At 47.6% G+C, this 16,411-nt stretch overlaps 1 protein-coding gene across 2 annotated transcripts in view; it reads left to right on the top strand.

The window, feature by feature from the left end:
* Positions 1 to 16,411, top strand: part of NMNAT2 (nicotinamide nucleotide adenylyltransferase 2) — a 187,901-nt gene that overhangs the window by 149,786 nt on the left and 21,704 nt on the right. For both annotated transcript variants that reach the window (XM_021707195.1, XM_008074417.2), the window contains exon 8: positions 1,350 to 1,426. In XM_021707195.1, the coding sequence (XP_021562870.1) occupies positions 1,350 to 1,426 (77 nt within the window). The remainder of the gene's footprint in view (positions 1 to 1,349; positions 1,427 to 16,411) is intronic.

The following is a 16,411-nucleotide window of genomic DNA, read 5'->3' as shown; positions in this document are numbered from 1 at the left end:
AATCCCACCCCCTCATGCAGTCCCTGAGGTGGGTGGGTTGCCCAGACCCAGGGACCATGAGATGCTGAGATTTCCAGAGTCCGTCCAGCAGCCTCCCACCTGCCTCAGTACCATCTGGAGACTCCTTCCACAGCAGGGGCAAGCTCACCATCTGAAAGTCCTCGTCCAGTCCTGAGCTGGTCTCAGACAGGAGGAGCTGTCAGCAGGTTTCTTTACCATTTCCTAGTCTCGGGGTGCCTTCCCTGCTCAGTGCAGGGTGATCTCACTATTTCAGACAAGATGCTAGGCAGCGTGGCCTCTTTTTTTTTAGTCAGAGTGTCACTCCGTCACCCAGACTGGAGTGCAGTGGCATGCTCTTAACCACCCCAGCATTGACTTGCTGGGTTCCAGCAATCCTTCCACCTCAGCCTTCCAAGCAGCCGGAACTACAGGCACACACTACCATGCCCAGCTAATTTTTTTTTTTGGTAGAGATGAGGTCTCGCCAAGTTGCTGGGGCTGGTCTCGAGCCCGCAGGCTCAGGCAACCACTCGCCTCGGCCTCCCAAAGAATTGGGATTACAGGCTGAGCTATTGAGCCCAGCCAGCCTTGGCCTCTTGAAGTCACATCCTGGGCAGGGGACGTTCCCTGTGGTGTTCTAAGAACCCCAAGATTCTTCCTTCCCCATGACTCAGTTTAATAAGAATAAGCCAGTCCATTTGCCACCTGTTTTAAACGACAAAGGGCCTTACTGACGTAATTCAGAATGGGCTTAATAGAGAAGAAAAACAACTGAAGAGCAGGGCACCAGAAAAATTACAGGGACAGGAGTGGCCTCAGCCCTCTGAGGACAGTGACCACAAAAAGAGAGGACACATCTAATCAACTCAGCCACCTCGGGGGTGCACTCGATGTCTCCCCACTCTCCGAGTCATCAGGGAGACAAACGCCAGATAAGGCCCTGTAGCAAATAATCCAAGACCTTTGAGCTTGCTAGGGAGCCAGAGAGGCCTAAGGCCTCCAAAAAGGCACTCAGAGGGCTCTGTCTCTGGGAGGATAACCAATCATCCTGGCTTAGCCCCCAAAGACCCAGGTCTGGGGCAAACCAGGACAACTGGCCACCCTCTGTGCTCCCCTCTCCCTGGTGAGCAGTTCCTCCCACCGGGGACAAGGTGTTCTGGGACTAAGTCTGAGGGACAGGGAGCAGAAGTTTCTGGGCTGCACACACCCTGGTGCAGGGGAGTCTGGGGGAACTGGGCCCCGCAGCCTCCAGTGTGTGAGACTTCTGTGTTCAGCATGGGAGGAGGCTGAGAGTGCAGTGTTGCCTGGTCTCCCCTTACTCTCTTTGCAAACTCTGCTCCCATCCTCAGAACTGCGGATCTTGCTGCTGTGTGGGAGTGACCTGCTGGAGTCCTTCTGCATCCCAGGGCTCTGGAACGAGGCAGATGTGAGTAGCAAGGCTGTGGAACGGCCCACGGTTGGGGTGGGTGAGGCTAGGGAGGGTGCTCTTGATTTGGGACTCCTCTCCCTTGAGCTCCTAACAGGGCCGTCCATTCACATCATGATGGTGGGAAATTCTCACCTCCCTGAGGTCCTGTCTGCCCACCTTGCTCCAAGAAAGATCCTGGGAAAAAAACAATGCGTCATAGAACACCTTGCTCCAAGTAGCGCTTGGGGTATGTGTGTGCATGGGGTGAGGGGAGGGAAAGGACTTTAAAAAGCCAAAAAACAAAACCTTTGCCCTTTTGAGATGATTGTGTGTTTTGTTTTCTTTGATTCCTTTTGAAGAGGTAGTAAATACCACCCTAGAATTTCCTCGACAAGAAGAAACGGGTCAAGAGGGGAGAGTTTAATGGCAAAAGGTCAGCAGGATCCTTCTGGCAATTGAGTTGGCATAGAGGGAACCAAGTAGTTAAACTTCTACCACTTACACGCCCAGTTGACATCTTTTGTTGCCATATCTGACTGTGATGGTTTTAAACAGCTAACCCATAAATGACTCCCTGTTCACACATGCACTCATTCTTGTTCTTTCATTAATTCATTCATCTGACAGCCTTAGCTAATGCCAGTTCCCAGTCCCAAAGCCCTGTGCAAGGTGAATCCCTGGGACGATGATTCCTTCCAGTATTTTTGTGTTAACTTGCTGTGAGACTCCTTGCAAGCCAGTGAACTCCTCTGGGGCTCAATTGTTTTTTATTTTTATTTTTGACATCTATAGTGTCTATAGAGACTGAGTGTGGTGACGCACACATAATTCCAGCATTTTGGAAGGCTGATGTGGGAGGATTGTTTGAGCCCAGGAGTTTGAGACCAGCCTGGGCAACATAGCAAGACCAGCTCTCTTACAAAAATTAAAAATTTGACTGAGTGTGATGGTTCATGAATGTGGTCCCAGCTACCTAGAAGAACGAGGTAGAAGGATTGTTTGAGCCTAGAATATCAAGGCTGCAGTGAACTGTGATCATGCTATTGCACTCCAACCTGGACAACAGAGTAAGACCCTGACTCAAAAAATAAGTAAATAGATAAAAATTTTAAAAATAAAATCTATAGAATATTATCTACAGTATTCTGAGATTTTCTTTTTTTTTTTTTTTGAGTTGGAATCTCACTCTGTCACCTAGACTGGAGTGCAGTGGCGCACGCTCCCGGCGACCGCAGCCTCAACCTGCTGGGCTCCAGTGATCCTTCCGCCTCAGCCTTCCAAGTAGCTGGAACTACAGGTGCGCACTACCATGCCCAGTTAACTTTTTGATTTATTGTAGAGATGAGGTCTCGCCAAGTTGCCCAGGTGGATCTCGAACACACGAGTTCAGGCACTCCACTCGCCTCGGCCTCCCAAAATGCTGGGATTACAGGCTGAGCCACTGAACCTGGCCCAGCATTCTGAGATTTTTAAAGAAATATATAATACACTCCCTGCCCCCGAGTAATAGATGGCATGAAATCTTTTCATGTACATCTGTGTGTCTCTGGAGTGATAAACGAGAGAGAGAAGAGAGAGTCAGCTTTCAGGGTCAAACTCAAGATGCTACTTCAGCGCAGCTAGTAACATAGTATGTTCTGAGTTTCCGTATTTCCCATCTCTAAAATGGGCATATTACATAGTACCTACCTTATGTGATTTTGGAAGACTTCATTGATATTGTCTATTTAAACTGCCCAGCTTGGTACCTGACACACAGTTACATGCAACAAATATCGTTAAGTAAATTTACCCAAATAGACACAGGGGTATGCACATAGCTATTCAAGGTGAAGGTCATAAATGCTAACATGCTGTGGGATAGCCAAGAGGGGAGGGGAAACATCAGGAAGCAAATTATACTGTGGAGTTCTTTCATCTCCACCCTGGAAACATGTCCTGCAGGCAAAATCCTAAACCTTCTTTCAGCTCTGGATTAAGTGGCTTAATTGGCTTTTGCTTTAGATTTCCTCATGACTTCACAAGGGGCTGAGAAGGTAAAAAATAATACAGCAAGTTCTGTTCAAGATCTCAGCAAAGCTCCTTCGAGAATCCAGACACATCTGGGCTATTGCCTGGGGCTCTATTTTATGGGGAGGCCTGGGCAGTCATGGAGGGCTCTAGAAGGATGAAGTCAGCAGCTGGGACAACAGCCTGAAGTGCCCTTGGGAACAGGGAATCCCAAGGGGGCTGTTTACTAAGTCCCTGGTGAGGCATTTCCTCCCAAGGGCAGACTCAGGCTTTGTGGAGCCTGAAACTTACTGTACAGCCTTTGCTGCAGGCCAGGCCCTCTGTTCCTCCCAGTCAGATGTTGATTTAGATTGCAGGTCCTCCCACTTTTCTCCAATGTGGCTGCTCTTGGAGTAGTCAGATACCAACACTGGAGGACAAGGGAGAATATCCCCTGTTCTTGCCTCTTCTATTTGGTTCCTGGTGCTGAAACCACAGTTGATCAGTTAAGATAGAAAATTAGACCTGGCACGGTGGCTCAAGCCTATAATCCTAGCACTTTGGGAGACTGAGGTTAGAGGATTACCTGAGTCCAGGGGTTTGAGACCAGTAACTTGGTGAGCCCTCATCTCTACAATAAATCAAAAAATTAGCCTGTCATGGTGGCGTGTGCCTGTAGTTTCAGCTACTTGGAAGCCTGAGGTAGAAGGATCGCCTGAGCCATAGTCGAGGATGTGGTGGCTGTGATGGCTGTGATGGCTGTGAGTGTGCCACTGTACTCCAGCCTGGGCGACAGAGTGAGACTCCCAACTAAAAAAACAAAAAAGAGCTGGGCTCGGTGGCTCAGCCTGTAATCCCGTGCTTTGGGAGGCTGAGGTGAGTGGATTGCCTGAGCCTGCGGGTTCGAGACCCACCTGGGCAACTTGGCGAGACCTCATCTCCACAATAAATCAAAAATTAGCCGGGTGCGGTAACGCGCACCTGTAGTTCCAGCTACTTGGAAAGCTGAGGCGGAAGGATCGCCGGAGCCCAGCAGTCGAGGCTGTGGTGACCGGAAGCGGCCACTGCACTCGTCTGGGTGACAGAGTGAGACTCCAACTAAAAAAAAAAAAGATAGAAAATTGGAGAATCTAGCAGTTGTTAACTTACCAGGAATGTGACAGTGGAGGTGGAGTCAAGTCCTCATCAATTCAAATGTGTTCTCACTTGACCTCTTGGCCAAGTCCCAGTCCTGCTGCTCTTTCCTGTCTGAATTCTCAAGGGAGATCATAGAATTTCAGTTCCATAAAGTGGTTATGGAGAAAGGGAAGGGATTCTTCTCTTCCATTCCCAACCCCTACTCTGAGATAAATGACTTTCAAGAATCTGCTGGAAACCAGGGATAGATGAGATAATGAAATAACAGCAAGGTAGGGTAACCAACTAGTTCTGGTTTCCCCGGAGCTTACCTGGTTTGAAAATGGAGAGTCCCACAACCCGAGAACTCCATCAGTCCTGGGCCAACCAGGATGGTTGGTCACCCTGGAGTCCCAGGTCATCCAGCTTGGCTACACTCAGAGGGCACCACAGTCCCAGCCCAGCAGAGACCTCTCTCCTATCCTATATAGCATGGTGAGAATTCTAGTCTCCTGCAGAGGCAGCAGAAAGACCCTCAAGCTTGCTCCAGGGGGGTTTTCTAGAGCCTGGAGCTGACCCACATCCCTAGCACCTTACATTGCCCAGTCCCCTGCCTCAACCCACAGCCAACCTGTGATGTCCTTAGAATCATCGTGTCTGATATAGAGGCGGAAAAAATCCAAGGAGCTGTTTCCTCACAGTATGAGTGTGAATCTCAGCCTACAACAGAGGTGTGCCAGAAATATCACGTTAATTTATTTACATCAAATTAAAATTCCACTACACATCCCTATCCCACCAAGATGGTGGAAATGTGATCTCAGCTAATACTGATTAGAAGACCTGAGAGGGTCTTGTGTGCCCTGAACATGAAGATAGCTCTTCGGTCTCAGTTCACCAGGGATATTTGCCCATAGATATGTCTGGACCTGCATGGTCTCTTTTTTTTTTTTTTTTTTTTTTTTGAGTTGGAGTCTCACTATTCAACCCAGGCTGGACCGAGTGGCATGCTCATGGCCACTGTAGCCTCGACCTGCTGGGCTCAGGTGATTCTTCCACCTCAGCCTTCAAGTAGCTGGAACTACAGGCGTGCACCACTATGTCCAGCTAATTTTCTGATTTGTTGTAGAGACGAGTTCTTGCCAAGTTGCTCATGCTGATCTCAAACCCCTGGGCTTAGGCAATCCTCTCGCCCTGGCCTCCCAAAGTGCTGAGATTACAGGCTGAGCCACCGTGCCTGGCCCTTCATGGTCTCTTGAAGTTGAAGTTGCACTGCTCCATGCCCATCTGTGGCGGGGAACTCCTGGCTGATTCTGGAGGCCTAGTGCTGGGCCCTATCTACCCACCCAGGTCCCTAGGGTGTAGCCCAGGAGGGAGGAGGGTGGGGTTCACAGATCTCTAGCCACTTCCTATTGTGGAGAGCATTGGCGTGGGGGCAGCAGAGCCTCTCTCCTTCCTTCTTAGTGTTCCAAAAGCATCTTTTCTATTTTCTGTCCCCTCCTCAGGACATCTAGGGGAATTTCTTCTGTGAGTTTAAAGCCATTACTTCAAAGCATTCTGGTTTTGTCCTGCACTTTTCTCTTGGGAAGTGTCTGGCTCTCTGCTAGAGATGGAGTTGGGGGTCGTCAGGGGCTGTAGGGAGCACAGACTAGTCAGCCACTCTATTAATTAGTCCTCTGCCTTATTTGGGGTAGGTTGGATCCCAAGGTCTGGAAAAAGAGCATCTTTCATTCAAGACTGGCACAGAGTGAACCCTGCCCATTGTACCACCATCTACCATCTGGAATATGCCTGATGGCTCATTTTAGGAATTTTAGTTCTAATCATGAGACTCCCAGTGATAAGATGTCAGACATGCTTCTGTCCCAGGCTTGTGTCTTTCTTTCTCCCTCCTTCCTCCCTTCCTCCTTTGCTCCTCTCTCTCTCTTTTATTTCTTTCCTTTCTTTCATTCTCTTTTTTTCGTTCTCTTGCTTCTTCCTTCCTCTCTCTCTTCCTCTCTCATTTCTCTCTCTCTCTCTCTCTCTCTCTCTCTTCCTTCTTTTCTTTCTCTTGCTTCTTTCAAGTACAGGCACATGCCACCACGCCCAGCTAATTTTTTTCTTTTGATTTATTGTAGAGACAAGATCTGGCCAAGTTGCCCAGGCTGGTCTCAAACCCATGGGCTCAGGCAATCCTCTTGCTTCCACCTCCCAAAGTGGTGGGATTACAGACGTGAGCCACCGCACCCAACTTTCTCTTTTTTTTGCAACCAAAAGTTTAATGTGTACCTAAATTTAAAATCATTTGTGATGCATTTTTATAAGATTTTAGTCTTATTTGTTTAATTAAATAATTGAATATTTTATATGTATATTGTATTTACTTATTTTTATTTTATTTTATTATAGGAATGTGGGGTACAATTGAGGGTTAACTACATAAATAGACTGTATGCAGGTGCAGTTTGGGTCTTTTCTTTCTTCATTTTTTCCTTTCTCTCTCTCTCTCTTTCTTTTCTTTCTCTTCCTTCTTTTGTTCCTTCCTTCCCTCACCTTTTCTTTTCTTTTTTTTTTTTTTTTGAGTCAGAATCTCACTCTGTCACCCAGGCTGGAGTGCAGTTGGGCTCAGGCAATCCTTCTGCCTTAGCCTTCCAAGTAGCTGGAACCACAGGCGTGCACCACCATGCCTGGCTAATGGTTTGATTTATTGTAGAGACAAGGTCTCGTCATGTTGCCCACACTGATCTTGAACCTGAGCGCTCAGGCAATCTTCTCGCCTCAGCCTCCCTAAAGTGCTGGGATTACAGTTATGAGCCACCACGCCTGGGTTCTTTTCTTTCTCATCTTTTCTTCCTCTCTTTCTCTCTCTCCTTCCTTCCCCCTTCCCTCCTTCCCTTCCTTCTTTCCTTCCTTCCTTTCTTCCTTTCTTCTGTCCTTTGTCAGAACACATTTAACTTTATTACCTAATGCCCAAGTGATACTTGTTGACCACAGATCTTTGCTCAGAGACCGTAAGTAAGCCCAAAGCCCTGAATCTGCCCATGACTGGGGGCAGGAGGGTGGGGAGGAGAGCTAAGCTTCTTCTTGGCTCCACACTCCAGCCTCCCATGTCTTCATTCCTTCTCAGAAACAAGGCAGGAGAGAAGCCCCTGGTTCAAGCAGGTGTAGGGAGAAATAGAAATCTCTGCAGCCTTCTCTAAGGAAAGCTCGAGGGGACCTGGAGCAGCCCCATCACCAGCCAGGCTGGGAGCCAGCAGAGACAGCCTGCTGGACAGCAGGACTGCCACGGCTTCTCCAACATAATCCCTCGCTCCACTGAGTCAGATTTGCTGTTCCTTTCGCTCTGGATTACTGAACCCAAGCTCTCCATCCAGAAATCTAATTACACAGCTAATGCGACAACCCCACCCCAAACACATCCCTTATGGCATTTTCCATTAGGCACAAAGATCCATCAGCCCATAGCAAATCCTGACCTTCTCTGGCCAGTGACACACCCTTCCCCTTACATTCCATGGGGAGAAAATTCCATACATGTTCATCGAGTTTCTCTCAAGTGGAATACAAAAGAGCTGCTGTGTGGCCAGCAATGGGCATTTTCATTCTTGATTTCTGAGGGAAGTCAAGATCCAGGCTCCTGGGCCAGCCTCAGAGGTCAGGACCCAGCCCTGGCTACCTCATCCGGTTCCTGGCTCTTTATTAAAGAGCTAGTCTCCCCCAAGAGGCTTCACTGCATCCGACATCAGCCCCACTGCTGGTGTCCAGGCATGGACCAGGAACTGTGGGACATCGAGGTCAAAGGCTACAGAGTCAGTCAAGGGCAGTTCTATAACTCCCTCTCCTCCCTACAGAACCCATTGTCTAGGGCCCTGATGCTACCAGCTGCTTTGTCCATCACGTTATAATGGAAGGCAGGTAAATTAATTCTGATGCAAGCATTCCTTCCTTCAATCTTTCAACAAATACTTACTGAGCGACCAGTGTGAATGTAGAATGTTTTTACCTTTGCTGTCTAAAAATACCTTGCTTTTCATTATAGCATTTCTTTATATTGCATTAAATAAAACATGAGAAAAATTTAGAAGAGTTTCTGAACCTAATAAACACTCAATACATGTTAGCTGTTGTTCCCTAATCTTAAAACATTTCTTGAGCACCTACCAGGTGATAGACACTATTCTGGGGCTGCCAGAGAAAACAAAATAGACAAAGTACCTGACCAACCATGCACTTGACTTTCTAGTGGGGGAGACAGACCATAGGCACTTGGAGTGTTTCTCATGGGTTATCTCATTTAACCCCAAGAACACGGTGAAGTGGGATCTCTATTCTCATTTTACAGATATGGGGACCAAGGATCAAATAGCCTGCTGGATTGTGACTTGTCCAAGACCACAGAGCTACTGGGTGGCAGAGCAGGACTTCCCAAGAGTTTTCATATTCTTAATCCAGATAAAACAGGCACGTGCGAACAATGACATGTATCATTCACAGCAGGCCACAGGGGAGGAGATAGCACTTGATCTGTGCTTTAAATCACGGGCAGGCCAGGCGCAGTGTCTCAAGCCTATAATCCCAGCACTTTGAGAGGCTGAGGTGAGAGGATTGCCTGAGTCCAGGGGTTCGAGACCAGCCTGGGCAACTTGGCGAGACCTCGTCTCTACAATAATGTAAGAAAAATTAACCAGGCGTGATGGCACACGCCTATAGTTCCAGCTACTTGGAAGGCTGAGGCAGAAGGATTGCCTGAGTCCAGCAGGTCAAGGCTGAGCTGTGGTGGACGTGAGTATGCCACTGAACTCCAGCCTGGGTGACAAAGTGAGACTCTGACTTTAAAAAAAAAATCATGGGCAGGATTGAGTTGAACAGTTGGGAAGAGAAGAGCTTTTAGAGTACAGAGGAGGTTGTAGAAGACCAGAGGTGGGGACAAGACCTTTGAGGGGATGGCTCTGGCTGGTTGAAATGGGTTTATCTTGGTCTTTATTTGGGAAGGTATTAACTTTTGAGCAAGCAGCAAAGTCATTAAGTTTAATGGTCACATGTATTATCTGTTCTGCAAGGCTTTTGCATTTCAAACAAGCAAGAGTCAATATTTAACCCAAAGGAGGTAAAAACCTCCAGATGGAACATCAGGCAGCAGTGATGGGCAAATGAGGGAGTTGTCCTTTCTTTTTTTCTTTCTTTACTTGCATGCCTCAAAGCCTGACATTACGCAGACTGTTCTCATTGGCTGCATCCTCCATTTTTCCAGCCAACCAGCCGTGGGCTAACTGCATCCTACAGCCATCAGCTCTGGGAAAACAACCAAAGAAAATAAACAGAGGAAGAGCCTGGGGCATTAGCCACTCCAGGAGAAATCCCAGGGCCCCAGGATAAATGGAACAAAGACAAACATTTGGTTATTCAGGCTCAGATGGTTTTTATCAGACAGTGCAACTCTAGCCAGGAAGCCTGGTGGACTCTTGCACTCTGGGGATTAGGCCCTCCTGCTGATAAGACCATGCCCAATCTACAGGCTCTGGGGAAGGAGGCTCAGCTCCTGTCATGGGGGATTCTGGCTGTTCTCGTGTGAAAGGCCCTGTTGGTTTGGTTTCCAGGAATCCCCTCCCTTCTCACACCCCCAGTCAAATTGGCAGTGGGAGTGGGGATGATTTCCTATGGGAAGCCCCTCAGGAGGATGGTCTTTTTCTTTTATTTTCTTTTCTTTTTTGCATTAAGAGAGCCAATCTGGAAATCATTCCCACCTTCTGACCCTACAAACCTCTGCTCAGCCTTACTTCCAGAGAGGGCCAGGGCCAGGATATGATTGGAAGATTCTTCACTGAAGTGGACAAAGCATGTTTCGGGAGGGCCTCGTGTGCTGTGTGGCTTCTGCTGGAAACTCTCGCCTGATATCTTTTCTTTTTCTCCTGTTTTCTCTGCCTTGCATCTTTTTTTAGCCCACAAGCATACAACATTGTATACTCTAGGGGGTGATATAGAGCAATGAATTGAGGACTTCACTTATGGTCAGTTGGGAGAAAAAAATAAGATAGAATATATTTTTTAATCAAACTTCTTTTTTTTTTTTGAGTTGGAGTCTCACTCTGTCTCCCGCGAGCGGCCACTGCAACCTCAACCTGCTGGGCTCCAGCGATCCTTCCGCCTCAGTCTTCCAAGTAGCTGGAACTACAGGCGCACGCTACTAAGCCCAGCTAATTTTTGACTTATTGTAGAGATGAGGTCTGGCCAAGTTGCCTGGGCGGGTCTCGAACCCACAGGCTCAGGCAATCCACTCGCCTCAGCCTTCCAAAGCATGGGATTACTAAAGGCTGAGCCACCAAGTCCAGCTAACTCAAACTATTTTTAAACCAAAAATGTTCAAGTCACGAGAATATGAGTCTTCAAAAGTGGATCTAGAACAGGTGTGATATGGTGGAAAGAGCCTTTAAGCAGGCCAGGGTAGGTTCAAATTCACTTACTAGCTGTGCCACTTGAATGGTTATTAAATCTCACTGAGTCTTAGTTTCCCCATTTATGAAGTAAGAACTAAGGCACATATCTGAGAAGATAGTTATTCTAAGGATTAAATGTGAAAATAAATAAACCTGGGCAACATGGCAAGACACTGCCTCTAAAAAAATTTTTTTTGAGAGCACGCCAATAGTTCTAGCTACTTGGGAGGCTGAGGTGGAAGGATCACCTGAACCTAGGAGGCTGCAGTGAGCTATGATGGCGCTACTGCTCTCCAGCTTGGGCAGCAGAATGAGACCCAACTCTAAAAAAAAAAAAAAGTGATAATACATAAAGCTCTTAGCCGGGCTCGGTGGCTCAGCCTGTAATCCCGCGCCTTTGGGAGGCTGAGGTGAGTGGATTGCCTGAGCCCGCGGGTTCGAGACCCGCCTGGGCAGCGAGACCTCACCTCTACAATAAAAAAAAAAAAAAAATCAGCCAGGCTTGGGTAGCGCGCGCCTGTAATTTCGGCTACTCGGAAGGCTGAGGCGGAAGGATCGCCAGAGCCCAGCAGGTCGAGGCTGCGGTGGCCGGGAGTGGCCACTGCACTCCAGTCTGGGCGACAGAGTGAGACTCCAACTCAAAATAAATAAATAAAGCTCTTAGTCCTGTGCCTGGTGCGTAGCAAGGACCTTAATAAATGTTTCTTCCCCAACATTCCAGTGGCCCCATGTTCTTTTCTGGCTATCCTCACTGGAGAAGCAGCACAGGTGGGCTGATGTTTGGTACTTGAGGAATGGGAGAGAAGGACAGGATTCTGAGCCCTGATCTCAGAATGATCCCACAGAGGCTCTTGCCAGTTGGGATTTTGTCAGGGTAAATCCATACCAATTGGCTCCTGGAGCTAATGGAAGTCTCTGTTGAAAGCCCTTTAATGGCTTTTCTTTGCAGACCTCATGATTTGGTCCTTGTCTACTGTTCCTCCCTCTCTGTGTTCCAGTCCTACCTGGTTTATTTGAACAGTTTTCCCCAACTCAGGGACTTGGTTCTAGCTGTGGCCTTGCTGGGAAGGCTTTTCCCTCAGATACCCCCATGACCAGCCCTTCTTGTCATTTAGGTTTCAACTGAAAGGCCATTTGGGGTTTCGGTTTTTGTTATTTATTTCATTTTATTATAGTACTTGCTTGACCATTTTGTTTTATAGTCAATGTTATACTTAGCTCTACCTGATGTTTTATTTTTATTCATTCATTTATTTTTAGAGACAGGGTCTCACTGTGTCCCCCAGACTGGAGTATAGTGGTGTGATCATAGCTCACAGCAGCCTTGACCTCCGGGCTCAAGCGATGCTTCCACCTTAGTCTCACAAGTAACTAGGACTACAGGCACATGCCACCACACCTGGCAAAGTTTTACATTTTTTTTGTAGCATCAGGGGGTCTTACTATGTTCCCCAGGCTGATCTCAAACACTTGGCCTCAAATGATCCTCCCACCTTGGTCTTCCAAATCACTGGGATTATATGTGTGAGCCACTGCACTTGGTCTTGATGTTTTCTTATGTATATATTTATTTGTTTATCATCTCGCCCCAATAGAAGATCAGCCCCATGAGTACAGGAAACTTGCCTGTCTTATTCTCTAACACCAAAACAGTAGTCAGTACAATTACACTCAGTAAATGTTTGTTGAATGAAGGAATGAAGAAGTACCTGGGAACAACTTGGTTGGAGGAGTTCGGCCCATAAGATAGTTTGGCCTCCACCCTGTGATGTGGCCCAAACTTTTGCCAGTTACCCATCATATACTAGTCTCTATAATACCCATGCGGTAGTAACCTGCCCTCATCCTTCATAGCAGTAGACACAGTGGAAAATAATTAATGTCTCCCACTAGGTAGTGATCTAGCCAAGAAAAGAAGCCACGTTTGCGTTGTTTAACTCTGTGTCCCTAGTGTCTAGCAAAGTGCCTGGCTAAAACCACAAGGCGTCTATCCACCCAACGCATCCCCTGAAGTCCAGCAGGACAAGTCTTGAAATTCATCCTCTTGGAGAGATGATGAGACCTCCATGTTCCTTCCAAGAGATCTGCTGCCTGGGCCATGAGTGTCCTTTCTCCCAAGTTGCTTCCTGCCTCCACATATCTCATATCCTTCCTTCAGATTCCCCAGATTTGGGGAAGCAGAGTCTGCCCCCTCCCACTTCCTCTCCCCATCTACATGCCCCAGTCCCGTGGGGAGGCTGAACCAGAAGATAAAAGAGATGATCAAAGCTGTGCCTGTGAGCAGGAAGTTGAAGCAGGATGAGTGTCACAGAGCCCCACCTCTGAGGCACAATGCAGGCCGGAGCTAAACTTAGGGCCACTGTGTACTGCGAGAGGAGGAAACTGTGCCTTGACCCTGCCCACAGTGTGAGGTCACATTGGCCACCATCAGAAATGAGATTTACCAATCAGGACAGTTCTGCTGACTTGGTCACTCGCTCACCCCACTCCCTAACCCCCAAAGGCAGGACCCACAGAGAGTTCTTCATGAAGACAAGTGGTCTTCCTGAAGACCCTTCATGCTGAAATAACGGCTCAGTCTCAGGGACTGAGGTACAAGGAAGATATCCTCATTCTTGCTGGAATTCCCAGAGGTGCTGAGGTGCTTGTCCTATAGGTATCTCATTTTGACCTCATCCCAAACCGGGCCAGACTGTTAGCAACCATCCATGTGATTGAAAGCAACACTTCCCAAAGGTGGGTGCATGTCAGAAGAATTAGGGAGCTTTGTAAAAAGAGAGGGTCTAGCCCATTGATACATGCTGTATCAAAATTTCTGGAGTGCGTTCTGGTGAATCTATTTTGTTGCTGATTTGATTAGATTATTTTTTTTGCCCAAATTTAATACTTTTGATTTGTCAACATTAAAAGTCTGAATTTTATTTTATTTTATTTTTTATTTTTATTTATTCTTATTTTTTTGAGTTGGAGTCTCACTCTGTCACCCAGACTGGAGTGCAGTGGCCGCTCCCAGCCGCCGTAGCCTCGACCTGCTGGGCTCCGGCGATCCTTCTGCCTCAGCCTTCCAAGTAGCCGAAATTACAGGCGCACGCTACCACGCCCGGCTAATTTTTTGATTTATTGAAGAGATGAGGTCTCACCAAGTTGCCCAGGCGGGTCTAGAACCCTCGGGCTCAGGCAATCCACTCACCTCATACTCCCAAGGTGCAGGATTACAGGCTGAGCCACTGAGCCCGGCCTATTTTTATTTTTGAGTTGGAGTCTGACTCTGTCGCCCTGTGTGGAGTGCAGTGGCCCTCTCACGGTCACCACAGCCTCGATCTGCTGGGCGCAGGAGATCTTTCCCCACTCAGCCTTCCAAGTAGCTGGAACTACAGGCGTGTGCCACCATGCCCAGTTAATTTTTTGATTTATTGTAGAGACGAGATCTCACCAAGTTGCCCAGGCTGGTCTCGAATCCTGGGCTCAGGCAATCCTCTCGCCTCAGTCTCCCAAAAGGCTGGGATTACAGACTTGAGCCACCACGTCCGGCCAAAAATCTGAATTTTAAGCAGGTTCTTGATCAGGTGGCTGTTATCCATCAACTTGTTCAACTCTAGCCCCTATCTCTCTCCCAGTAGCTTTCTCAGAACTTTTTTGTCTTCACCGTGGAGCTCCATGAGTTTTCCCAATTCAAACGCAGGACTCTTTAGCATTTTTGTTTTTCTAACAAAAACATAGTGGAGAGGACAGATTGGCAAGTCTTTTCTATGTCCTCTCCAATGCTGTCTGGGGTCAATGTATTGACTTTTTTTTTCAGGTAATTTGCACCCTTCTGGTCATGATTTCCATCAACTTCTTCTGGATTGGAGGCCCTGTTAGTGCTGAGCATTAGAGATCTTCTGTCTCTGATTGTTGCCTTTTTAAAAGTAATACCAGCACAGAACAGACAAAGCAAATAGTCATTGGTACCCTTGACAGCAACATGAGCTTTAAATATAGTCTGCCTTTTTTTTTTTTTTTTTGAGTTGGAATCTCACTCCATCGCCCAGACTGGAGTGCAGTGGCATGCTCACGGCCACCCCTGCGCCGACCTGCTGGGCTCCGGCGATCCTTCCGCCTCAGACTTCCAAGTAGCCGAACTATAGGCGCGCGCTACCACATCCACCTAATTTTTTATTTTATTGTAGAGACAAGGTCTCGCCAAGTTGTCCAGGCTGGTCTCCAACCCACGGGCTCAGGCAATCCACTCGCCTCAGCCTCCCAAAGTGCTGGGATTACAGGCTGAGCCACTGAACCTGACCATAGTCTGCCATTTTTTGACCATGAAGCATGCTTTGACATGTGTAAGAGCCATGCTATGAAAGTTAGTCTGCCAGGTTTTGCCCTGAACAGTCTCAATAATTAGCTTGACTTTTCTAAATGCAACTTCATCATCCTGCAGATTACCAAGGCTCACTTCAAGTATATAACCCTTGAGATTGTCGGATGAAATTTTAGTTCCTTGAGTCTTTGAGACTAGTGTTTTTCCAATATTTCTTATATCGAACATAGTTGTGCTTTCACATTATACCAGTCTTTGAAAATAGATGCCGGGCTCGGTGCCTTTGGGAAGCTGAGGTGAGTGGATTGCCTGAGCCCGCGGGTTCAAGACCCACCTGGGCAGCAAGACCTCATCTCTACAATAAATCAAAAAAAACAGGTCGAGGCTGCGGTGGCCGGGAACGGCCACTGCACTCCAGTCTGGGTGACAGAGTGAGACTCCAACTCAAAAAAAATAAATAAATAAAATAAAATAAAAATAACTAAATGGGCAGCCGGGCTCGGTGGCTCAGCCTGTAATCCCGCGCCTTTGGGAGGCTGAGGTGAGTGAATTGCCTGAGCCCGCGGGTTCGAGACCCGCCTGGGCAGTGAGACCTCATCTCTACAATAAATCAAAAAATCAGCTGGGTGTGGTGGCGCATGCCTGTAATTCCGGCTTCTCGGAAGGCTGAGGCGGAAGGATCGCTGGAGCCCAGCAGGCCGAGGCTGCGGTGGCCGGGAGCGGCCACTGCACTCCAGTCTGGACGACAGAGTGAGACTCCAACTCAAAAAAAAAAAAAAAAATAACTAAATGGGATTGGCCCAGATATTATCCTCATTTTACAGAGAAGAAAACTAAAGAACAGAAGGGCTTAAATAACTTGCCTAAGGTATCTCAGCTACGCAGTGGCAGTCAGGATGAATAGTGCCACCAGGGTCAGAGAGAAATTGTAGAGGAGGAGGGCTGTCTTCTAACACAAGTATCATTTACTTAAGCTAAGTAAAGGCTAGTCATGGGATGTTGGGAGACCCCAGAATACCCCCTTCCTTTCTCTGAAAGACAGTGGGCAGGCCAGTCCTCTTGCCTTGCTTCAGATATGGATGTCCATCTGATTTCCAATTCTTTCTGTACAGGCTGGCCCTGCAGCATGGGGACGGCCATGTTGTGATTACCTGTCCCAGCCAGTCATCGACTACATTCTCA

Source organism: Carlito syrichta, unplaced genomic scaffold, assembly GCF_000164805.1.
Source record: "Carlito syrichta isolate Samal-C Ts95f unplaced genomic scaffold, Tarsius_syrichta-2.0.1 Scaffold316427, whole genome shotgun sequence".
In the NCBI taxonomy this organism is placed as follows: Eukaryota; Metazoa; Chordata; class Mammalia; order Primates; family Tarsiidae; genus Carlito; species Carlito syrichta.
Note: the sequence above shows the minus strand (reverse complement) of the source record. Positions and strands in the feature narration are given on the sequence as shown.